This window comes from Remersonia thermophila, chromosome 5, assembly GCF_042764415.1.
Source record: "Remersonia thermophila strain ATCC 22073 chromosome 5, whole genome shotgun sequence".
NCBI lineage: Eukaryota > Fungi > Ascomycota > Sordariomycetes > Sordariales > Chaetomiaceae > Remersonia > Remersonia thermophila.
Window position 1 is genome coordinate 1913559 of NC_092221.1, and position 20889 is coordinate 1934447.

At 58.3% G+C, this 20889-nt stretch overlaps 5 protein-coding genes across 5 annotated transcripts; 3 read left to right on the forward strand and 2 right to left on the reverse strand.

The window, feature by feature from the left end:
• Positions 1-1677: 1677 nt before the first annotated feature.
• On the forward strand, positions 1678-4162 carry VTJ83DRAFT_5745 (uncharacterized protein; the record flags this gene model as incomplete). Its single annotated transcript, XM_071012379.1, has 2 exons — positions 1678-1844; positions 1915-4162. 2 exons carry the CDS (start codon positions 1678-1680, stop codon positions 4160-4162), a joined length of 2415 nt encoding a protein of 804 aa, XP_070865120.1.
• A 1518-nt stretch (positions 4163-5680) lies between these two features.
• Positions 5681-7074, reverse strand: VTJ83DRAFT_5746 (uncharacterized protein; the record flags this gene model as incomplete). The annotated part of the gene is made up of 3 exons (XM_071012380.1): positions 5681-5974; positions 6058-6784; positions 6995-7074. 3 exons carry the CDS (start codon positions 7072-7074, stop codon positions 5681-5683), a joined length of 1101 nt encoding a protein of 366 aa, XP_070865121.1.
• Positions 7075-8840: 1766 nt separating this feature from the next.
• Positions 8841-10109, reverse strand: VTJ83DRAFT_5747 (uncharacterized protein; the record flags this gene model as incomplete). The annotated part of the gene is made up of 1 exon (XM_071012381.1): positions 8841-10109. One exon carries the CDS (start codon positions 10107-10109, stop codon positions 8841-8843), a length of 1269 nt encoding a protein of 422 aa, XP_070865122.1.
• A 2234-nt stretch (positions 10110-12343) lies between these two features.
• Positions 12344-12627, forward strand: VTJ83DRAFT_5748 (uncharacterized protein; the record flags this gene model as incomplete). The annotated part of the gene is made up of 2 exons (XM_071012382.1): positions 12344-12465; positions 12534-12627. The coding sequence occupies 2 exons, from the start codon at positions 12344-12346 to the stop codon at positions 12625-12627; spliced, it is 216 nt and encodes a 71-aa protein (XP_070865123.1).
• Positions 12628-16018: 3391 nt separating this feature from the next.
• On the forward strand, positions 16019-18383 carry VTJ83DRAFT_5749 (uncharacterized protein; the record flags this gene model as incomplete). Its single annotated transcript, XM_071012383.1, has 4 exons — positions 16019-16380; positions 16455-16615; positions 16676-17052; positions 17115-18383. 4 exons carry the CDS (start codon positions 16019-16021, stop codon positions 18381-18383), a joined length of 2169 nt encoding a protein of 722 aa, XP_070865124.1.
• Positions 18384-20889: the final 2506 nt, after the last annotated feature.

The window sequence follows — 20889 nt, forward strand, 5'->3', positions numbered from 1 at the left end:
CTCGGCAGAAAGCGCTGGGTTTCCGAGTGGGCTGATCACCACAGGCAAGGAAGCCAAAAAAAAAAAAAAAAAAAAAAAAAAAAAAAAAAGGTAACTAGGTGTCGCCAGCAACAGACGAAGCGAAGAGCCAATCTGCACGTCAAAGGGGCGGTGCCCTTACTGCGTAGGGATAGGATGTGGAGAGAATTGGGACAAGCGGGATGATGGGGATGGTGTGAAGACGGAGGATTCCGTTGGCGGGGGGGGGGGGAGCGGTGGGGTCGTCCATGTTGGATCGAACCCAGTGAGTGGCTTTGCACGGCCTCGTCCACGCGGGAAAACCATCACTCAGCACCCAGCAGCTCCAGCATGCGCCCCGAGAGAAAGAGAACAATGGCAGCGGCACTGTGTGGGACGGTGAGACTTGGGATGCGTCTGTTTGCGCAAAGAGCATGGATGGAAGCACCGCAATCGGGGCTGGGTCTCGTTCGTCGTCATCGTCTCCATGGCCCGACCCTCCGCCCCATGTTGGGGAAAAGAATAAATACACACGGGCCTTGGGGGATGATGGCCGATGGCTCAGGAAAAAGGGACAAAAGACGAGAAACGCAACGGTGACATTTGCCTTTTTTTTTTTCCTCTTTTTTTTCTTTCTTGTAGTTTCGTAGTGATTTCCTTGTGGGTTGCTTTCGAGAAGGGTTCGGTTCGGTTCTTGTCGGGGGAGCATCCAGCAAAAAGAAGCAAAGAGAGGGTTACTATAGCTCAGCGCCCTCCCGAGGAGGACCCCTGCACGGGCGAGTGGCACAGCTCGATTGGGGTCGGCCTCGACCTCGACAGCCAGCTTCTCAGCCGAGCCTTTGGTGGCAGGGGAAGCAGAGCTACCTGTGGCGTCTGGGGCAGGGCCCCGGGGTTGGTTGGTTGGGGGGAGAGGAAGGGGGGGCGTGTAAGAAACGTGTGGGAGACGTGGGAGGCGTGCAATGGTAGGCAAAGGTGTCGAGTGGTGGGCTGGCTGGCCGGCCGTTTAAAAGACGAGCGAGGCTGCCCCCCTCGCATCAACCGTCATCTCCAAGACCCTTGTCGCCGTCTGACCTTCATCATCACTTGCTGCGTATCACTTGAGATTCTCGGAAATCTCGCTGTCCATCTCGATCGGACGGACGGACGCTTCTTGGATCCTCTGTTTGGGCTGGGCGCGGGCTGCCAACGTCGGTCCATCTGTCCATCCGTCCACCAGTCAGTCAGTCAGCCAGCTAGTCAGCCAGCTAGGCGATTGCTTGAGTTGTCCGAGGTCCGGTCCTGTGGTGTGCTCCCCTGAGCTTCCTCAAGACTATGACGCCCAGCTGCGCTCTCGTCCTGAAAACGAGACGCCATTCAACCTGAAACTCAAACGTACATCAGCTCACCAAGGCTGAAGCCGCTCGCTGCCTTTCGTGGACCAGAAAGACACAGACGCAGACACCTCCGCTTGTAAGCGCCTCAAGGTCGTGCATCCCTCCCTCCTCTATCTTCAGGTAGCTTCGATACGCCGTGAACGCTACCTTACCTGGCACACTCTATACATACGATACATACTCCATCGTCACCGTGGCATCGCCAGCACCTTGCCGTGTCGCCCTCGGCCCCCCCATCGGTTTGTATGAAGCCACCCCGGCTTTGAGAATCCAACCTTCCGCGAGTCCACGCCTGTGGCCTTACACAATGGGCGCCATTCCGCCGCCGCAACCGGCTGCTCCTGGCGGCAATGCCCTTGGCGACGCTGACGCCGCTGCTGCTGCTGCTGCTGCTGCCGCCGCCGCCGCCGCCGCCAAACCGAAGCGCGCCCGGGCGAGCAGGCCCAAGGTCAAGACCGGGTGCAACAACTGCAAGTAAGCAAGCCCGTTCGTTTGGCTCCTCGTCTCGATGGAACGGGGCAGCGCTGACGTCGGCCGTCTGCAGGCAGAGGAGGATCCGGTGCGACGAGAGGCGGCCAGAATGCGCCAACTGCGTCCGCTCCAAAAGGATATGCCCGGGCTACCCGCCGCCGCCCCGGAAGCCGGGCGTCTACGAGGAGATCCGCATCGCCCCGAAAGCCCTCGCCCCCGTCACCGCCGCGGTGGTGCTGCCGCCTCCGCTCCGCGAGCCCGTCCAGCTGCCTCCGCGGCGGGCCTCCAAGCACCACCGCCGGACGACGCCCCCCCTCGCGTCCTCCTCCTCGGCCGCGAGCCACCTCGCGCTCGCCCTCGTCCGGAGCTCCTCCGTGAGCGGCAGCCCATCCATCAGCCTCCCCTTCACCGACCAGGAAGCCCAGTACTTCCTCCTGTTCCGCGAGCACACGGCCAGCGAGCTGTCGGGCTTCTTCGACTCGGCCTTTTGGACCCGCAGCGTCCTGCAGCAGTGCCACTCGGCCACCGCCATCCGCCACGCCGTCATCGCCCTGGGCGCCCTGTACAAGACGCTCGAAAAGACCAACGAATCCCCGCCCACCTCGCCGTCCCCCTCCGGCGGGGTGGTGGCCAACCCGGCCGACACGGCCCAGCGCCACTGGGAGATGGCCTTTCGCCAGTACTCGCACGCCTGCAACGCCCTGGTCAAGGCCGACGCCGCCGACGCCACGTCGCACCGCACCCGCCTCATGGCGAGCGTGCTGCTCGCCTGCTTCGACTCGTTCGTGGGCGACCACAAGCAGGCCATCGTCCAGATCCAGACGGGCCTGAGCCTCCTGGAGCGCCTGCGCGCCGACCAGCGCCGCCGGAGGTCCTCCTCCGCCCCTGCCGACGCCTCCGGCGAGCCCGTCGAGGAGGAGCTCACCCAGATGTTCACCCGCCTCGCCATCCAAGCCAAGTCGTACGACATGGCCTTCCACTTCCCCCATCCCTGGGTCGTACGCCTGACGTTGAGCGAGCCCGAGGGCCCGCGATCGCCGGAGCCGGACGGCGACCCCTCGTCGCCCGCGAGCTACGCCACCGCCTGCAGCGGCGGCGGCGGCGGGCAGGAAGCCATCTCCATCCCCGAGCGCTTCGCCTCGGTCATGGAGGCGCGTGTGGTGTGGGACCGGCTCCTCGAGCGCCTCCTCCGCTACACCGAAACCATGTTCCTGCACGCGCAAAACGGGGTCATGGGCGTGCTGCCCGCGTCGCTGCGGCAGCACGGCGCGTCCTTCAAGCGCGACATTGACGCCTGGTCGGCGGCCTTTGACCCGATCCTCGCGTCCCGCACCGCCCCGGGCGTCAGCAGCCAGGAAAAGGCCGCCATCGCCGTGCTCAAAATGTTCCAGATCATGACCATCATCCTGCTGATGATGACGTTTAGCGACAGCGAGATGCACTTTGACAACTTCGGCCCTTACTTCCAGGCCATCGTGGACCTGGCCCTCGAGGTGGTCGGCGACGAGGAGCGGAGGGCCGCGGCGAGGAGGTGTCCCAACCCGGCGTTTTGCCACCATCAGGCCCGCTGCCGGCCGCCACAGCGGCAGCAGTCGCCTCTTGCCGACGACGGGCCGGACGACATGCTCGGCGCGCGGCACATCAAGCCCAGCTTCAGCGCCGACCTGGGCATCGTGCCGCCGCTGTACGTGGTGGCGACCAAGTGCCGCGACCCCAGGCTCCGGCGGCAGGCGATCCGGCTGCTGCAAAGCAGCGCCCGGCGCGAGGGCATGTGGGACAGCGAGCTGACGGCGAGGATCGGCATGTGGATCGCCGAGGTCGAGGAGGAAGGCCTGGTGCCCATCGAAAAGGACTTCTTCGCCCAGCAGGGATACGTCGCCGCCACCGCCGCCGCCGCCGCCGCCGCCGCAACCATCCCGACCCCCGAGTCGAGCCCCGTCCAGGAGCAGCTGGGCTTTGCCGCCGCTCCCAGCCCGCCCCAATCCCCCCTGGACCGGCACCTCCAGCAGCTCCGAGACTTCCATCAACAGCAACAGCAGCAACAGCAGCAACAGCAGCAGTTGCAGCAGCTCACGCATCCTCATCCGCCCCCGCCGCACCATCCCACCATCACCACCCCCACCACCACCACCCCGGCCGTAACGTCCCCCCTGTCTCCACCCGTCGGCAGCGCCCTCGTCGTCCCGGAGGAGAAGCGCGTCATGGTCCGCGCCGTCGAGTTCGACCTCCGCGAGCGCACCGCCGTCATCCAGCTTGGCTCGCGAAACCTCAAGACGGGCATGCCGGATTTGAAAACGAGGGTGACGCGGATTACCTGGTAACTACCTACCTCGGTACCTTACTTAGCCCATATCAGCAACGGCGGCCACCGATCCCTTGGGAAAAGGATAGGATAGGATGGGATAGGATAGGATAGGATTCCTAACGGGCCCTTGCCGTTGTCTGTCTGGGGAGGGATCGTACCCTTATTGATGACCTCGTTTCGTTCACCTTTGTTTTCTTTTTGGTTGCTTTTTTTTTTTTTTTTCCCATGGCTTTACATCGTGTTTTCTTTTTTCTTTTTGTTTTACCAAACCGGTTCTTCTTGGTTACGGTTCATCCAACCTGCGCTGAACCCCGGGGATACGCACATCACACTTACGGCAGTCGGCGGAGCTCAGTCAAGGGATTCGGTAGAAATTCGGGTCGGGTCATCAACACTGAAAACAGGCGGGAGAGGGCAATACCTAGAAAGACAGGAGCAAAAGGACTTTACCAACCATGCATGCCATGAATCACGCATTGGTAATTGGAGTTTTTTTTTTTTCTTCTTTTTTCTTCTATTCTCCCTGGAAAGACAAAGCACTATAAGAAGGGGAGGAACTGGGGATATCTGTAACGGCGTCGTGTTGCATCTGCGTCTATTCTGCTTGCGCGGTAAAGAACCCGTTGGACAAGGAGCGCTAAGAGGGGAGAGTTTGAAGGAGCCCACAGCCTTCGTTCGCCTGGCCCTGCCCTCCCCAACCATGGTCCGCGGAAGATGGGGCGGTATCCCAAAGCCTGAAGAACAGACTCTCAAGCCTCCAGTCTTAGTGACACCAGGAGAGGCCGTAAGCATGACTCTAATAAGAGCAACGCGAATGATCATGTTTGCGTCTTTCGGGGGTTTCATCTGATTCATGTGGCTGGCTTGCTGACGAGAACCGGGCAGGAGCCTCATTCCTTTCTCCTCACTAGCAAGAGCCCACATCATGAGAGGTGGTTAGTGACCTCTCCACCGTGAACGATATCTTCAAAAGTCTAGCCTTCGTGTCTATCGTGTTATCAGTCAGCAGCCAGAAACCAAACGCCGCAAAGAAGCCGGTCCATGCCATTGTTGTCGTTTCCAAAGTCACACAACCGTCACTCGGGACTGACGGTCAAGGGCGCGTGGGGTGGATCGGCTCACACACCACAGCGCCTCCCTTTCTGCGATGCATCGACAAGACCTGTCGAGAACCAGCCAGGAAAACATGCTTTCAAAGGGAGCAAGCGACCATGCTCGTTCCATTCCGGTCCTAGATACTCCCAAAAAAAAGTCCAAACGTGCGAGCCGAGCCGATCCCCTCCTACTTCTCCAATGTCCGTCCAGTCCACTTCACCTTCCTTTCCCTTCCCTCATCCAACCCGTGATAGAACGAGAGAAAAAACGCCAACGGTGGCAAACAAAACAAAAAGAAAGGCCAAAAATCCCCCCAAACGCCCTTTGATCGTGATAATGATGATGCCATATGCTATGTGCCGAGCACCCAGGGCTGTGTGCTCCTAATCAACCGTCCCCAGCACCAAGTGCTTGACCGACGGCGGCCTTTGCTCCGCCATCAGAGAATCTCCCTCAACTTTTGCTTCTGCGTCGGAGTCAACGTTATGGGGAACTTGACGTTGTACTTGACGATAAAGTTCCCGCGCTGGCCGGGCTTCTTGGAGATGGGCATGCCCAGACCCGGGTACGTGTCCGAGGATCCCGGCTGGGTGGGTCCGGCCTTGTCGAGCTGCAGGCTATGGCCGTCGATGGTGGTGATGGTGCGCTGCCAGCCCGTCAGGGCCTCCTTGAGATCCAGGTCGACCGTGTGGATGATGTCGTCGCCGTCGCGGACGAAGAGGGGGTGCGGTTTCTAACGGGGAAATCGTTAGCATGGGAGGGGTTGTCGAAACAAGGGAGAACCGGGGGAAAGCAGGGTCGAGATGGGAAACCTACCTCTTCGACGATAAACACCAGGTCTTGCTGTCCGCCCTCCTCTTGGTCGCCGACGCCCTTGAAGCGGATCTTGCTGCCCTTCTTGAGACCGGGCTTGATGGGCACCTCAAGGATGGCGTCGCTCGTGGTGCGCTTGTTGTTGTCGTCAAACATCTTGCGCTTGATCTTCATCTTCTTGGTGACGCCGTGGAACAGGTCCTCGAGCGACAGCGGCAGCGGCTTCTCGACCGTCGTGACCTCGGGCGTCGCGGCGCGCTGGGCGCGCATGCTCTCGCTGAACGAGCCCCGCGTCGACCTCCGCGAGCTGCCGCCGCCGGGCGCCGACGCCGATGACCGCGCGGCGTTGAAGAAGTCCTCAAAGATGTCGGCGCCCAGGCCGCCGTCGCGGAAGGTGTTGGCGAAGAGGTCTTCGGGCTTGGTGAAGTGGAACCCGTACGAGAAGCCTCGGGGGCCAGCGCCACCGCCGCCAGCGCCTGCGCTTGCGAAGAATTGCGGGAAGCCCTCGGGCATGCCGCCTCCAGCGCTGGCGAACGGATTCGGGCCCGAGCCGGCGCCTTCGGGTGGCGGGACGCCGCCGCGAAGCAGGAATTCAAGGCCGAACTGGTCATAGATCTTGCGCTTCTCGGGATCGGAGAGGATCTCGTATGCTTGCGAGACTTCCTTGAACTTCTCGGCGGCCTCCGGGTTGTCCTTGTTCTTGTCGGGATGCCATCGTAGGGCGGCTTTCCTGGCGGGGAGTTAGCGCTGCGTCGGGAGCCGACGGGACGGAACACGAAAACGATGGGAGGGACAGCAAGCGACAGCCGCAGCATGGTCCCGCCCGGAGCGAAGAGCACGGGGAGGAAGCATGCCTGTCTCGATGGAGGGCCGGATCCTGGATCGCGCATGCGGCATCGCTGTTGGGATTGGGTTGGTCATTTGGGGTTGGAAGACCTACCTGTATGCCTTCTTGATCTCGTCCTGTGTGGCGGTGGGGCCGATGTTGAGTTGCTCGTAGAGTTTCGTTTCTTTGACCATGGTCGAGAGGTTTCGATGACGACGAAGCTGTCGTCAATGAGATGGGAAGTTGGGTGATGGTGTGTCGGTGGTGTTGGAGCGTTGTGCGGGGCTGTTTTGTTCTGCGCTGCGCTGTGCTGTGTTGGCTGTGTTGTGAGTTGCTTCCGCCAGGTCCCGAGCAGATGGCCGGCCAGCAACCAAGTGGTCTGTCGAGTATCTGTATCCGTGCGGTCTGTTCGGGATGGATTCGCGGGGTGCGGAGTAGGAGTCCACGGGGATGAGTTGTCGGGCGTCGGATCTCTGTTTTGAGGGAACGTCGAATTGGAGGGTGCTCAGGTGTGGAGAGATGACGCTTAGCTTCTGCACGTCGCTCGTTGCAGCTTAGGGGGCGAATCACCGTAGCGAATCGCTGCCGCCGTCAGACTAGAAGCGTCGTGAAAGCTCCAGAGAGCTCGGCGGGGCTCGCGGGAGGGGCAGGGTCCCTGGGGGGGGGGGGGGGGTATTTATTTCCCGGTTTCCCTCGTGGCAGGCTCTCGCAGATTGTCGCGCCCAAGGAAGGTACTCAGGTAGGTTGTTATGCCAGAGAGGATAGCACTTTGCAGATAGGGGATGAGGTACGTGAGAGGTTGATGAGCCGAGCGAGAAGAAAGCAGGCAAGTTACCCGGGGTAATGCGAGAGAGTAGCTGGTTGGCCGGCACGGCATGTGAGCTTGTAGAAGATTCGACGGCTGGCCTATCAAACCATCGGGAATCCAGCTGTTCTTTGATGATGTAGGTAGCTAGACTCCATCCAAGGACGACGGCCGCTTCGGGTCCAGGAACGTGGCACGGTTAGAATCACGAGCCGCATCCAGCCGCACAGCACCCCCACCAGCGTGATTTGGCCTGTTTAAATAAATGCCTTTGGGCTGGCGCATGTCATGGATGGTTTGTCTCCTCATGGGCCTCTTCCCCTCAGCCATCTACACAGTAGTGCTCTTTGGGAGCGTTTGCCCCGCGCCGAAAACGGTTCCCCACCAGGTCACTACCTATAGTACACAGAGGTAACCCCACTCCACGGCGGTCATCAGCCGATGGCAAGAGCCCGTCGTCCCCCGGGCCCTTGAGAGTGGGGGCGGGGCAAGAAAGCACGGACCATCGATTCGGACCTCGCGAGCTTCTTCCAGAAGATGCCCGGGTTTTCAGGCTCCAACTGGTAGCCATCCCGTCGACACAAGGCTAGGAACCGAAGGAGGCCACGGCGTGGGAACATGAAAAAACATGGAAAGTTTGGGTGGAACTATACATTGCGTCAGAGAAGCACGGTCTTATGAGCAACTGCCGCGTCGACGCGGCTATTGTTGATGACGACGTTCGCTTCTTTTCGCCGCGCAACGCTCTCTCCACCCACCTAAGCCCACTCACTCCTCGTGCCGCTGTTGAAGGAATTCACGCATGGACACATGAAACAGAGGGCGAGGTTTCGAACCCGAATCCCGTTTGTTGTTCCGTGTCAACTGGCGGCTCAATCAACACTCGAGGCGCTGAGTGCTAACGGGCATTGCCGATTCTGAAACAGCACTGCCGCTGCATGATGAGATTCGCTCGATGCTTCGGCTTCGGTTCTCCCTCTCCGCCATGAGCTTGTGAACTTTTGAGCATCGGATCATTGTATTGGCCTAGCTTGGAAGAGCATAAACACCGTTCCATCCCAGGGGGGGGGGGGGGGGGCTTGGCTTTCCAGTTTCTATCGCCGCGTAGTGTTGCAACGCCCGCCGAGATGGAAGAAAGGCCCAAGGGCGCATCAATCACTCGCTACGCTCAAGAACAGGTTCGTACCCATAGAGCGTAGAGTTCCGCTCATCTGGAAGGAAATACAACCGCATCCTCGCGTTCACAACCGCCACATCCATCGGGTTCTTGGTCATGAGCGCCCCGCGGTCCGTCCTCATGGTCAAGGGCACCTCCCACAGGGGGATCATGGACTCCATATCCACCAGGGCAACACCGCCAATCTCTGTCTTGGTGCCGCCATCCTCACCGCCGCCGTTCATATCCTCCAGGCTCGCGATCCCCGAGCACAGCATGACGGGTCTGAGCCCGTGTCGCCACGACCGCCCCAGGAACTTGCAGTCCTGGTAGTCGACAAAATGGCTTGGGTTGCGGACCGTCCTGTCGGGCCGGGTGAACACCGGCGGAGGCGAAAAGGCCCGGCGACACCAGGGGCACCACCATCTTCGCCTCTGCAACCTCCACGATAGCGCGGCCCGCCCGCCCCAGGTCAGGCCAAGGAGCTTTTGATCAGCAGACGTATCGTGCGCCACGGCGCCAATGTGTTCCTCGACGCGCAGAACGGGCTCCACCTGCGGGAACTCGTCCTGGCTCGTCTTCACGCGAAGCCGGAGCACCGTTGCGGTCGACGCCGGCCGATACTGCGCCAGCGGAAGCCACACGTACGTCCCGTCGTAGTCTATCCCGCCGGGGTGGTACTCTGCGTCTTCGCCGGGGGGATGGACGAGCGTCATGTCGGCAACACGGGCTCCCTGGCGGTCGAAGACGAGGAGGTGCGGTATCCCCGCGCCCGCACCCGCGCTCATGCAATTGCCGCCCACCTCCGTTGCCTTCCGAGGAGCCTCCTGCGGGGTCTGCGTTGAAACCGCGCATCGCGGCCGCGGTGCGGTCCACTCCCCGGCCGAGACCAAGTAGCGCTCGCCGTTCCCGAAGCGGACAAGACCCTCGGGCTCGAACGTGTCGCCCTCGAAGGGAACCTTTTCGACCAGTTTCCAAGAGGTTGACCGCGTGAGGCGGAGGAACTGGTCGATGATTTCGTCGGCGTGAGATGCGGGCCCGGCCGGCGGAAGTGGAGATGGGAGGAGGGAAACGTTGGTTTGGTGGATGGTTATGTTTACGTCCACGACGGGGTACTGCTGAGGTGGATGTGCCGGCCCTGTTGGCGAGAGCCGGGAGGGCAGCAGGGCGTTCCCCCGCGTTGATCCGGCTAGGACATGTTGTTCCCGGGCCACGCCAAGGGCTCCTCCAAGCCGGCCAGCGAGCGCAGCAATGGGAAACAGATTCATCGCGGGTGAAGGCTGGTCGTGAATCAACCTCAAAAACACCCATCATCCGATATTGGAAAGGTGACGTTTCGATCTTCGGGTGGGGTGGAGACGCCTGGGACTGCTCCGGGATTTCCGGTCGGGGCTTGGCATGTCCGGCCTTGACCCCGGGCCGGATCCGGCTGCGGTACAAGAGCTTCCTGGAGACTTTGGTGCAAAGGTGTGAGCGAATTTGGCCTCGGCGATCATGATGCCTTTTTCGGTCGTTTCTTTGTGCCTATCCTGCGACTACCGTCGGCAGAGCTGCCGCATCGGGCCGAGACATACCCAAGGTATGCAAGCTTGATTCACGGGCTTAAAGCTTCTAGATGTATGCTTCGGGGAGTCACATCGGTCCCCATGATCCCAATGATTGATCTGGGAGGAAAGAATCCTCGATGTTTCTTTCCGTTCATAGGATCTCTTGGTCTGCGAAGTCAAACGCTCCAGGGGGCATGGACACCGCCTCCAGACGAAATTCAGGGCACTCTATCAACACCGCTGCGTCCTCTTATCCTGATTGTCGTCCTCCAGGCACAGATGGCGGTACCTCAAAGAGCCTCGTCAGCCAGCCAAACGCCCGGTTCATGGTAGGCAACGTGCTAGGTCCTCGACACCAAAACGATCGCCTGGGTCCAGGCGTCCAGCAATCGCGCCCAGCTTGGTTTTCACGGCCGTGATGACCAACGTTGGCGGCTATGGCCACGTAATGAGGGCCCAGAAGAGGAAGGAGTAAAGCTCATGTTACGAGGGTGTAAACACGACGAGAAACGCCGTCAACAGAAACCGACTAGGAATGCCTGGCCAGCGGCTGGTCGACGGCATAAATATGTCACGAGCCACCTCGGTGCGAGGAGAGAAGCAGGTGGAGAAGATCTGACGACGGGATCGGGGGATCTAGGGGCTGACGAGCACCCTTACTATACAGTAATACATGTCCAATTACGGCAGTCGACGGGGGGGATGTGGTTTGTGTAAGATTTCTCGGTGCGGGGAGTAATGTAGGTTGTTTCAGGTTTGTGTTGCGGCCGTACAGGTCTCCAGTTTTGCTTGTTCCAGCTCATCGAGGCAACATGTTGCCTGGGGAGCAATTCCGTTGTGGGAATTACCGGTGAAAGGTACGGTATTGTACTAGTAGGAACTGCTGCCCGATGACCACGTCAGGTATGGAGGGTAGGCAAGGGTATCGATTGTCTCCATCTCCCGAAGCATCTGCCGCTGCGATTACGTGTACTCATGGTGATCAAAAGTCCCATTGGACCAATTGCCAGTTTGTTTGTAGCGAACTCCTGGTCTTCCTGCAACCGTGGCGACTTGATCCGGCCTAAGGCGTTCATGTCCCGAATCAACCACCATTCGTCGGGGGCGAGTATAGTACATGGCAGGCGCTGCGGGCTACGGAACGGTCGACTTGAGAATGTACGTCATCGTGCAGCGACGTGGGTTGCCAATGGCACAGCCAATCATAACAGCGGAACCTTGATGACAGACCCACAGGACGCAGGTCGAACCTGGCTACCCTGACGGGCCCCACAAGGCCAACCAACGTCTTCCCTGGTTGAATCTTGCTCTGCGCTATGGGCCTACCAAGGTAAACAGAGAAACATGACTAGAGCCCCCATGAGCTGACTGTGTGACTTACTCAAGGTGTGTATCGGTGTTTCAGTCTGTACCAGGGAACATAGGTACACTGCGCCCCATATGGCCGATCTATGATCGTGGTGGCATCCAGCGCGAATCGGGAACAACCCACAGCCGTGGACCATAATCAGTCTAGAACTTCACCGCAGGCATTGCCAATGTCAAGTTGCAACAAGGCCGTTCCTATGCGTACGCAGCAATTGGATTCCGCGCTGGAAAAATAACCTTGACGTCATACCTCATCCACGCAGTTGAGAGCGCGCCGGCGGACCTAGTTGGCCATGGCCAGGGGGTGGGCAAGCTCAGGTCCTCCACTGCATAAGGCGGTAATAATGGAAACAAACAAGCCAGATGACGTAGTTGCCCCCTTACGCCATCCGATCCACGCGGTCGACATGCAAGATCTTACCTGCTTGAAGGAGACGCGATCGTCTATATAAACCTGCCAATGCCTCTTCCGAACTCCTACTTTCTCTCCATCAGCATCAACAGCTTCAGCTTTCAAGTACAACAGCAAGCAACCAACAGCTCCCATCACCAAACTCCTTCAAACAATCCACACCAAATCCGTCATCATGGACACCGTTAACAACGCCATCAACTACGTTTCGGACACCGTCCAGGGCGCCCTCCACGGCACTTCGAAGGAAGCCAACAAGGAGGTTGCTAAGGACAGCAACGCCAGCCTCGGCACTCGGTATGCTCTCCCACCACCTCCACATGCTTGAGGAAGGCATCAAGACTAATATCTCACTCTTTTGACAGCATCTCGGCTGCCGGTGACGCTATCAGCGACAAGGCCAAGGAGACGAAGCACAACGCCTCGGCCGAGGCCAACAAGCAGGCTGCTACCCACTAAGCCGGCTTTAATGTCTTGACACAGAGGACGCGATGGGTTCCTTGGTGGCGGTTTGAGAATGGGGCGTTTGGTTTTCCGAGTAGGAGGATGGTCTCGCGGGCTGGCTTTTCTGCCCGTCCCCTTCATGCTCGGGCTCTCACATACCTTGTGAGGGGCCTCTAGCAAGAGGATGGCGGCCAGCCGCTCATTCAATCAATCAATACCCATGGAAGTTAGACTAGCTCGCCTCTGCTTAATTAATTTTCATCCCTTTACCACGGACTGCTCGCTCTGACTGTGACATGATATACATGCGGACTTTGGAAAAGATCGAAATTCAAATAGGTCAAAAAGACACGAGTTGCTCCTGCCGGGGTAAATTAAAAATCGATTTGACTCTTTCCAACGGTAGGTTCATGGCATCGCTGCTCGCGGGCAACTTTATGGCTGGTGGTTCTGCTCGTAACTGTTCCTTGGAGATATATTCCTCGCACGCTTTATCGATTGGAAGCATCTCAAACACAAGCAGTTCACCGTGCTATCACCGTGCTATCGAGTGACGAAAAACACAAGGAGGTGAAATACATCTTTCACTTGTCATTTCCTTTTTCTTTTCTTGCTTCTTCTATTTTCTTTTCTTTCTACTTTTCCCCCTTTATTTCCTGTTTGAGATTGGGGGAAGGGGGATAAGGACTTGGCTACCCAGAGAGCTAGGAGGCTCACAAGAAAAAGAGCTCTTGTTCTAGCCACCAACTAGGCATGCGAAACTGCATTGAGCATGGGAAAGCAAGTCAAGTACAGAGTACATAGGCTGAAGGGAATTACTTAATGTCAAGCCACAGAGGGCTTGGAACCAAACTAGGTAGACAAGCATGGAAATTCGGAACGGTAACCTTCCAGGTTTCCTCCGCCCATGCCTGATTCAGCAATATCAACGGGGAGCCGGTGTTTCCCCAGAATTTGGCTACGAGGTGGTATCCCCTTGATCGCTCTATGCAACACTCCACAGTTGCTGCGACTGGGGAAGAGGGCTGACGCCACCGGTGTGGTATGGGTGGAGTCCTGTCAAACGCTTGAACATGAGATGACAAGGCATTCGGGACTGCAGAGCAGGAGAAATCGGACGCACAATGCTCCGGCCGTACCGCTCTGTTTCCTGCCGGGCCGCGGTCGGGCAATACTTTAGCATCCGCGAAGCTTTCACCCGAGGGCGTTAATGCCGAAGCCAGGTCCATGCGGCTTAGCAAAGCTTCCGGGTTCCATGGTGAAAACGAATGAGTTGCTGTGGAGTGTACATAGGTCGGCGTCGAGATTTCCATTCTCCGTCTTTCACAGCTCATTATCAGAGCCCTGCTCAAGCTCACCAAACATCGGGTCGTATGTTGTCTTATCTTCCCATCATCTGTGCGGTGCTCGACAGTTCAGTCACTGCCTGTCTGGCGAAGTGGGCGAAGAAAGAAACATGGCACCCTGGGTCGGACGCATGCAGCAAGCCCAGCTGAATGTTTGCCAAGACGTGGAAAGGAGAGCTTCCGAGATCCTGATACAGACCCATGCCTCAATGAGGGTTACCCAGGTGACCCGGGTGGGTGAGGCAGCCTGAATGGCTCAGAAGATTCCTGCGGTTGGTAATGATGCCTGGATCACGACGTTCGCAGTGGCCACTTCAACGAGGAAGATCTAGCGAACCATGGGAGAATATCCTGGAAGCTGCACCGACGGGATCATGCCGGCATGTTGCGAGAGTGTGTGGTTTTCATGAGAGAATGCCATAGCCTCAAGGTTGTATTGAGCGGCCCACGGGCTGGCATGGATGGAATACACGGATCTGTCATTTGTGCTATCTTGTTCTCTGAGCCGGGTTGTAGAGCTGTTTTTCATCAAGACGTGACAGTGTGCAATTTACGCAGCCATGAAAACCGGGAAGAGTTGAACGAGCGAGCACAGGTGAAGAGAGTGGATGCTGCAAGTACCTAGGCACACAGTAGTAGTACGCAGTATAGTAGATGCTGTGGGATCGAGGCTTGGCTAAGCCCCATCTCAGCCCCATGCCGGGCCGGGCCCGTCCCACCTTCGCCAAGGGCGGTTCCTGCCAAGGCATGGCTCTTGCAGGGGGTCGAAACTTGGGGCTGTCACAAGTTTGCTTCAACTACACCTGCCGTCTCATGCCCCAAGCTTTAATCCACCAATGGCCTTCGAGCTCCCGGGGCTTCCTCGAGTGCCCTTGCGGCTGGCACCTTCCTCCTTCTGGCTCGCCATGGTCGTTTGAGGTCGGATCGAGAGGTTTCCAGGGCAATCAGGGCCCCCCCATTGTTACTGCGCTGCCATGGGTTCCTCGCCCAGAAACGAGAGCACTCGGTCCGAAATGTTTCTTTTCTCCCGTGACCAACCCCCATCGTGCACAAGTCGAAACCCATCACGGCCACCATAGCATTACCGAACCACAATACGGCGTGCCATCGCGTCCATCACCAGTTTCCGTCTTGGCAGCCAAGGTGGCGAGAGCGGCTTGTCGATGGCCATGCGCTCGTCGTTAGAGATGGACAGCCTCGACAGCCGGCGTTCCCGTCCTTTTGCATCCACAGAACCTGTCCGCCGGGGAACAAAAGAAAAAAACAAGAAAATGCTGACGGTTGAATAAAACCTTCTTGTGCCCTTTCTAGCCATCATGACGTTTGTCTAGAGTGTTCAAAGGATCAAGTGCAACACATCATCCTCGTCTGCATCTTCCGTCCGAATGTTCCGGCCCCCCACCGCGGGCCGAGTCCACAGATGCGGCGTCGTACCCCAGCCGTCCCAAGCCCAAGCTATAGTAGACAGTAAAGAGCGGCAGCGGGCTCATCTGATCCCGGCGTCCCCTCGGAAGCTTGACCCGGACCTCACCGCGAGCCCATGCTTGAGCTTCATGCGCCGCTGGTGGTGCCAGTATCAATCCGAGTTTGGATGCCCCACACGGCCCTCCTCCTCTCCCGCGAACGTGCGTGCTCCCCGTCACGCATCTCGTCGTCCTTCCCTGGCCCCTGTCGCCGTCCCCCCCCCAAGCCAAGGCCGAGCCGCACCAAGTAGTTGCTGGGCCGCTCGAGCGTTGTTTCGTCTGGCCCGTGGCGAGTGCTCGGGGCCTGTGTTCTTGCTCCTCCCCCCCCCCCCCCCTTGCAGGTTGTCAACCTTGCCGACCAGATTCTTGATGTGTTTGACATGCTCCCGCAGGCAGGGTGCCAATGCCACTACTATTCTCCTCCCTTGGCCTTGTCCTCATTCTCCTTTTCCTTCTGTCGCCCATCGAACAACGACTCCGCGAGATCGAGATCGAACGAGGTGGTTTAGATGACTTGACGGCCGGCAAGCAGGAGGGCGCGTTCATACGGCTTCACCGCCATCGCCAGCCTCCGCGGCTGCACGCCGAATTAGCCCAATGTCGCCGCTACTGGTAGCCAGAATCGCACTCGGGGCCGTTGGGTGGTGGGAGTCGCGGGACGACGACACGAGCCTCACAACGCTGGGGACCCTGAGCAGGACGACGATGAATACGACGGCGGCGACGACGACGACGATAACGACAGCCAACAGCACGGGCGGCTTCCAGGCTGCTAACAACCGCACCGCGACCCAGCAGATGTTCCTGAATGAGTTGAGATTCTCGGCCGCAAAATCCGTCCGGACATCGACCATCATCCTTGCCTCCTTCAACATCATCGCCGCCTTCGCCACCGCCGTGGGCATTTTGGTTGATGGCTACTTTCGAAAGAAGAGGAATGACAGGCAATGGAGCTTCTGGTACGCACCCCCACGGTTGGGAGACCCTGTTGCGGGAGGTTGGCTTTTGATGCTTACGCGAGTCTGTTTGTTAGGCGCAACGGCTTCAACTTCGTGCCCGAGGCGGACGTCTACCCCCTCGTGCTCTCTGTCGGTATCTTCATGCAGAGCTTCGCCTTTGCCGGCGCCCAGTCTACCGGGCTAGACACCTTTTTTGGGCGTGGCTGCACATGGCTAGCCCAGCTCTTGCTGCCAGGTGAGTGGTGGTCGGGAGCGCCGGAATGAGAATGACCCTGGCTCTGACATTCGGCAACAGCCGTCTTCGTGGCCCCCTATATCCAGCTTGTTTTCGGCGTCGAGGTCGCGATCCGAGCCGTCAAGAAGAAGCCTTTCGAGCCCCGCGGAAGGTACAACGTCTCCATCTGCCTCATCATCGTCGTCATGATGCTTCTCGCCAACTTCCTTGTTGCCATGTTCGACCAATCTCCCGACTTTTGCCTCTCGTCTCTCTTTTGGTTTGTTGCTCACTACGCCGAGATGTGCTTCGGCCTCCTTGTTGCTATTGCTTCTATTCTCCTGATCTGTGCCGTGGTCATCTTTATCCGGTTACACCGCAGCATCAAGGTCGAAGTGACCGCGAGGGTTGCCGCGTCCAGGATGGTCTACTACCTTGCGCTTGCTGTCATCTCCAACGTATGTGCTCTCCTTCTGACCCCGGTGACCCGTCTGGTGGCCGCAACTCACACCCTGTACAGTCCTTCATGATTCCCTTCTTCTACGCGGAGAGCTTTCTGGACCGCCGCGCACAGAGGTCCATCTCTCCCACCCTGGCCATGGTCGCCTCGGTTGTTGTCACCGTCTCCGGGTTGATGACGGGCGGTCTTTACCTGTTCCTCAAGTCTAGCACCATGGCGGTTATTAGCCCGAGAGACAAGGCCGGCGAGTACGAGAATAGGCGGGTGCTGTACAAGAACAACCCCGACGACTTCGACGACGCAGGTGTCGCCAATCAAATCTGGAACCCCGTCCCAGGCCCGACTCTCTACCGCACCGAGAGCGAGGCCAGCCTGATCGCCAATGAGAAGGAAGAGGAGGCTTTCGGTGGCCAGTCAAGGGTGGCTGCGGCCAAGGGAGGCAGGCCGAGCGCCGAAACCACTCGCACCAAAAGCTTCGTTTCATCGGTCGCGTCGGTCCTGATGCCCCGAGCACCAGAGCCTGCCCGGCTTCCCTTTGCCGCTGCCGGGCATGCACGCAAGCGCTCGTACTCGCTCTTCCCTAAGACCACCGCCGGTCCCAAGTCCTCTGTGGGAATCCTGCCAGCCACCACGTACAATCCGGCCGATGCGCTTAAGCCGCCACCGTCCATGGCCAACCTGGCCAATATGCGGCACCGCAGGGATTCGTCCCTTGTCTCGTCGGCGACGGTCCAGATCGGTATCCGCCTGTCATCGGTCGACGATCTTCCTCTGAAGAAGGCTGAGGTCAACGACAACGTCGTCCACACCCTTGATTGCCCGAAGATGGCCAAGCAGGGGAGCCTGCCGAGCCCCAAGCGCGCGGGCACCATCGGGGCGAGCCCAACGACCGAGACCGCTCCTGCCCCTCAGCCACCGCCGCCGCCGCCGCCGCCGCCGCCGCCGCCTCCGGTTGAGCAGCTGACCGCGGCGGTACCGGAGCCCCTCAAAGTGAAGACCCAGTTGGCGGAGCAAAACAGCGCCAAGACGTCCGCGACGGCTTCATCGGCCTCTTCTTCCGATCCCACCTCCGACAACTTCACCCTCAGCCCGACCGTGTACAGCCCCGACACGCCAACCACCAAGATGAAGCTGCCGAGCCCCCGCGGAGTTGGCTTCACGGCACCTCCGCCGACCAGCAAACCGAAGGCGACGGCTGCCGCCGCGCCCATGCAAGCCAGGCCACCGACCCGGACCGGCACGTCGCCCCCGCGGAGCCCGCCGCGCCGACGCGGGACTGGCGAGACCACGCCGGTGCCACCGGAAGCAGCCAAGGGCGAGTGGATATAATAAATAGTCCCCGTGTGCCAATGACGGCTTGCATTTCAACAATGGTTTCGGCTTCGGTTGCACTTTGCTTGAGGCATTTGCTGTTGTTGGTGCAGTTGTCTAAAAGGAGTTGGCCTGAGCGATAGAGGCAGCAGGCAAAAGAACCGCTTGGGTACCGTTACCGAGGCACACGATACGAGCGAACGAAAGCAATACCCTTCATGTTCTCTGAAGTTCTTTTTTTTTTCGGACGATCCGGGCGCAGGTGCGCCGAGACAGAGCCAGTGGCATCTGTCTCTTGATTTTCTTTTCCTATGGGGGTACTTTGTATTTGGAGATACCGGCGAGGCGTTTTTGGTTTTGTTTTTGTTTGGATATCCCCCTGTCTCTAGAAGACAGCACCCTTCATTTTTCCTTTCTCTCCTCTATCTCTCCCATATCCACCCTCCCTTCGTCTCCTTTTCTTATCTCTCTTCTCATTTTCTGTATTTCCATTCGCTCAGTCCTGGAGGCACTTTTTCTGTCTCTTCCCCCTGACCGGACCATGGGGGAGAGACTTAGGCAGGAACCCATCTTCACTGATTGGGATCCCGTCATTCTTATTCACCTTATTTGTTCTTTTTCCCTTCTATCTCTCGTTTCCATTCACGTTTCTCATGTTTCCTTTTAAGTTACCTGACAGGCTGTGGGCGGCCGTTTTGGAAGTAGGGGTATCGGGACCGGACGTGGTGGGACAATGAGGGGGTACGGACGGCAGACTGTCTTGGGTTCAGGGCTGTCACTTCGTGCAGGTGACAAAGGTATATACCTCAGTCGGGTACTAGAACTATTGGTCTGCTAAGACGCCAGCTGAGGAGAAAGGGAAGAAGGAGGAGGCAGCGAAAAGACAAGAGGCGAACCCTCGTGGGCAAGTATGTATATACTGCACCTACGCAACGTGTACAATGAGATGGATGGCCTGGCGTAGCAGGACCACACCATATTCTCTATTTCCTTTCGTACTGCTCTATCGAGCCGTGATCGTGGTAGTCTGGCGTGTGACCCATGTGCAGGCCTGGGCGTGAGCTCCCCATTGTGTCTTTACATCGATATAGCATGTCGCGAAGTACAACGCGCGGTTCTTCCTCGGTTATCTCGCATTCAATCACAAGAGTTACTTTCGACCATGGGGTCTTACGTTGCTTTCGCTGAGATGTGCGGTCAATGCATGCCTTACCAGCCAGAGTACATAGGTAATACAACAATTCAATGCTCTGCTAGGACGGCATTGTCTAGGCTTGATCACTTTCCTACCCACCTTGGACCTCGTAATCATGGAAACGTAGTTGCCAGATTGGCAGCGGCTCAAGTAGCCACCGATCTGCTCGTCTCAAACCAGTTCCTGTCCATGGTGCATTCATTGCAAGGCACAGGACGCGAAGCATGTAGAGCATGCGGAGAGAATGAAGTCAACCCTGGCACAATCGCATGTGTGATTCCATCGGGCAAGATCCACGTTGAGACTCCCAGGCGATGAACAAACTGGGCCGGTCAGAAAGGCCCTTTTTTTTGCCATTGATCATTCGCTCATTAGCCAGATTGTGAGAAGGAAACTATTTTGGGATCTCTGTCCGGAGCTTTGTGATAACCCATGTCTCGGCCCCAGATTGGATATATATGTGTGTGTGTGTGTGTGCGTGTGTCATTCTCATGCAGGGCAAGGTCCTGCCCCGGAGTGAAGGGCCCGTTGATTGAGGTACAGGACCGGTTCCGATGGCACCTTTCCATCGCGCCCTAGATCCCACATACGGATGTCCGCACTCGCTCGACCCAAGCCAGGGGGATTCACAGCAGCACAGCAGAACGAGGGGTGCCCCCCTTCTTCCCTGCCGAGTCCCTCCCATGGTTACGTTACAGAAGATGACGGTAGAGTAGGGTCTTATCTGGGTGATGCGTTTGGTGGTGGAGAACATTTGGATACGCCTCCCTTTGCATCCGTTTGCCCCCCGGGGAGGGAGGGGGGGATATTAAATGGACAAGGCACCTGTTCAGGGGTGTTTGGTGCGGTGTGCTGCCATGACGGCTACGGCTCCTGGCCTTACGGGCATGGTGGAGGAATGGAAATGGGAAAAACGGGACGTGGAAGCATATCTCTTAGGCTTGTGTACCATTCTGCTTGCCTTGGAACCCAAGGACGTGGTGGGCGTGCTACTTATCGCTCGGAAAGAACAAGAGGTCCAACAAAGAGCGGCCAGTGGTTTGGCGGTTGAGAGAGAATAAGGGAGAGCGAAGAAGCCCCTGGTAGAGCTTCGGTAAGGAGAGTCAAGCTGGACGAAGCTACGTTACGTTTCGAGTACTGGATACCCACGATCTGTCGTGTTGATAATGGCTGGATACGAGCCTGGGCCTCGGCCGGCTTCCTTGACTGTCAAGATATTGTCTGACTTGTCATTCATGGGGTCGGCCGACCACCTTGAACGTGTGTTCATGGAATGAATGGTTACCTTACCCAGACAAGCATCGATTGCTAGCCTTTATCACAGCGATA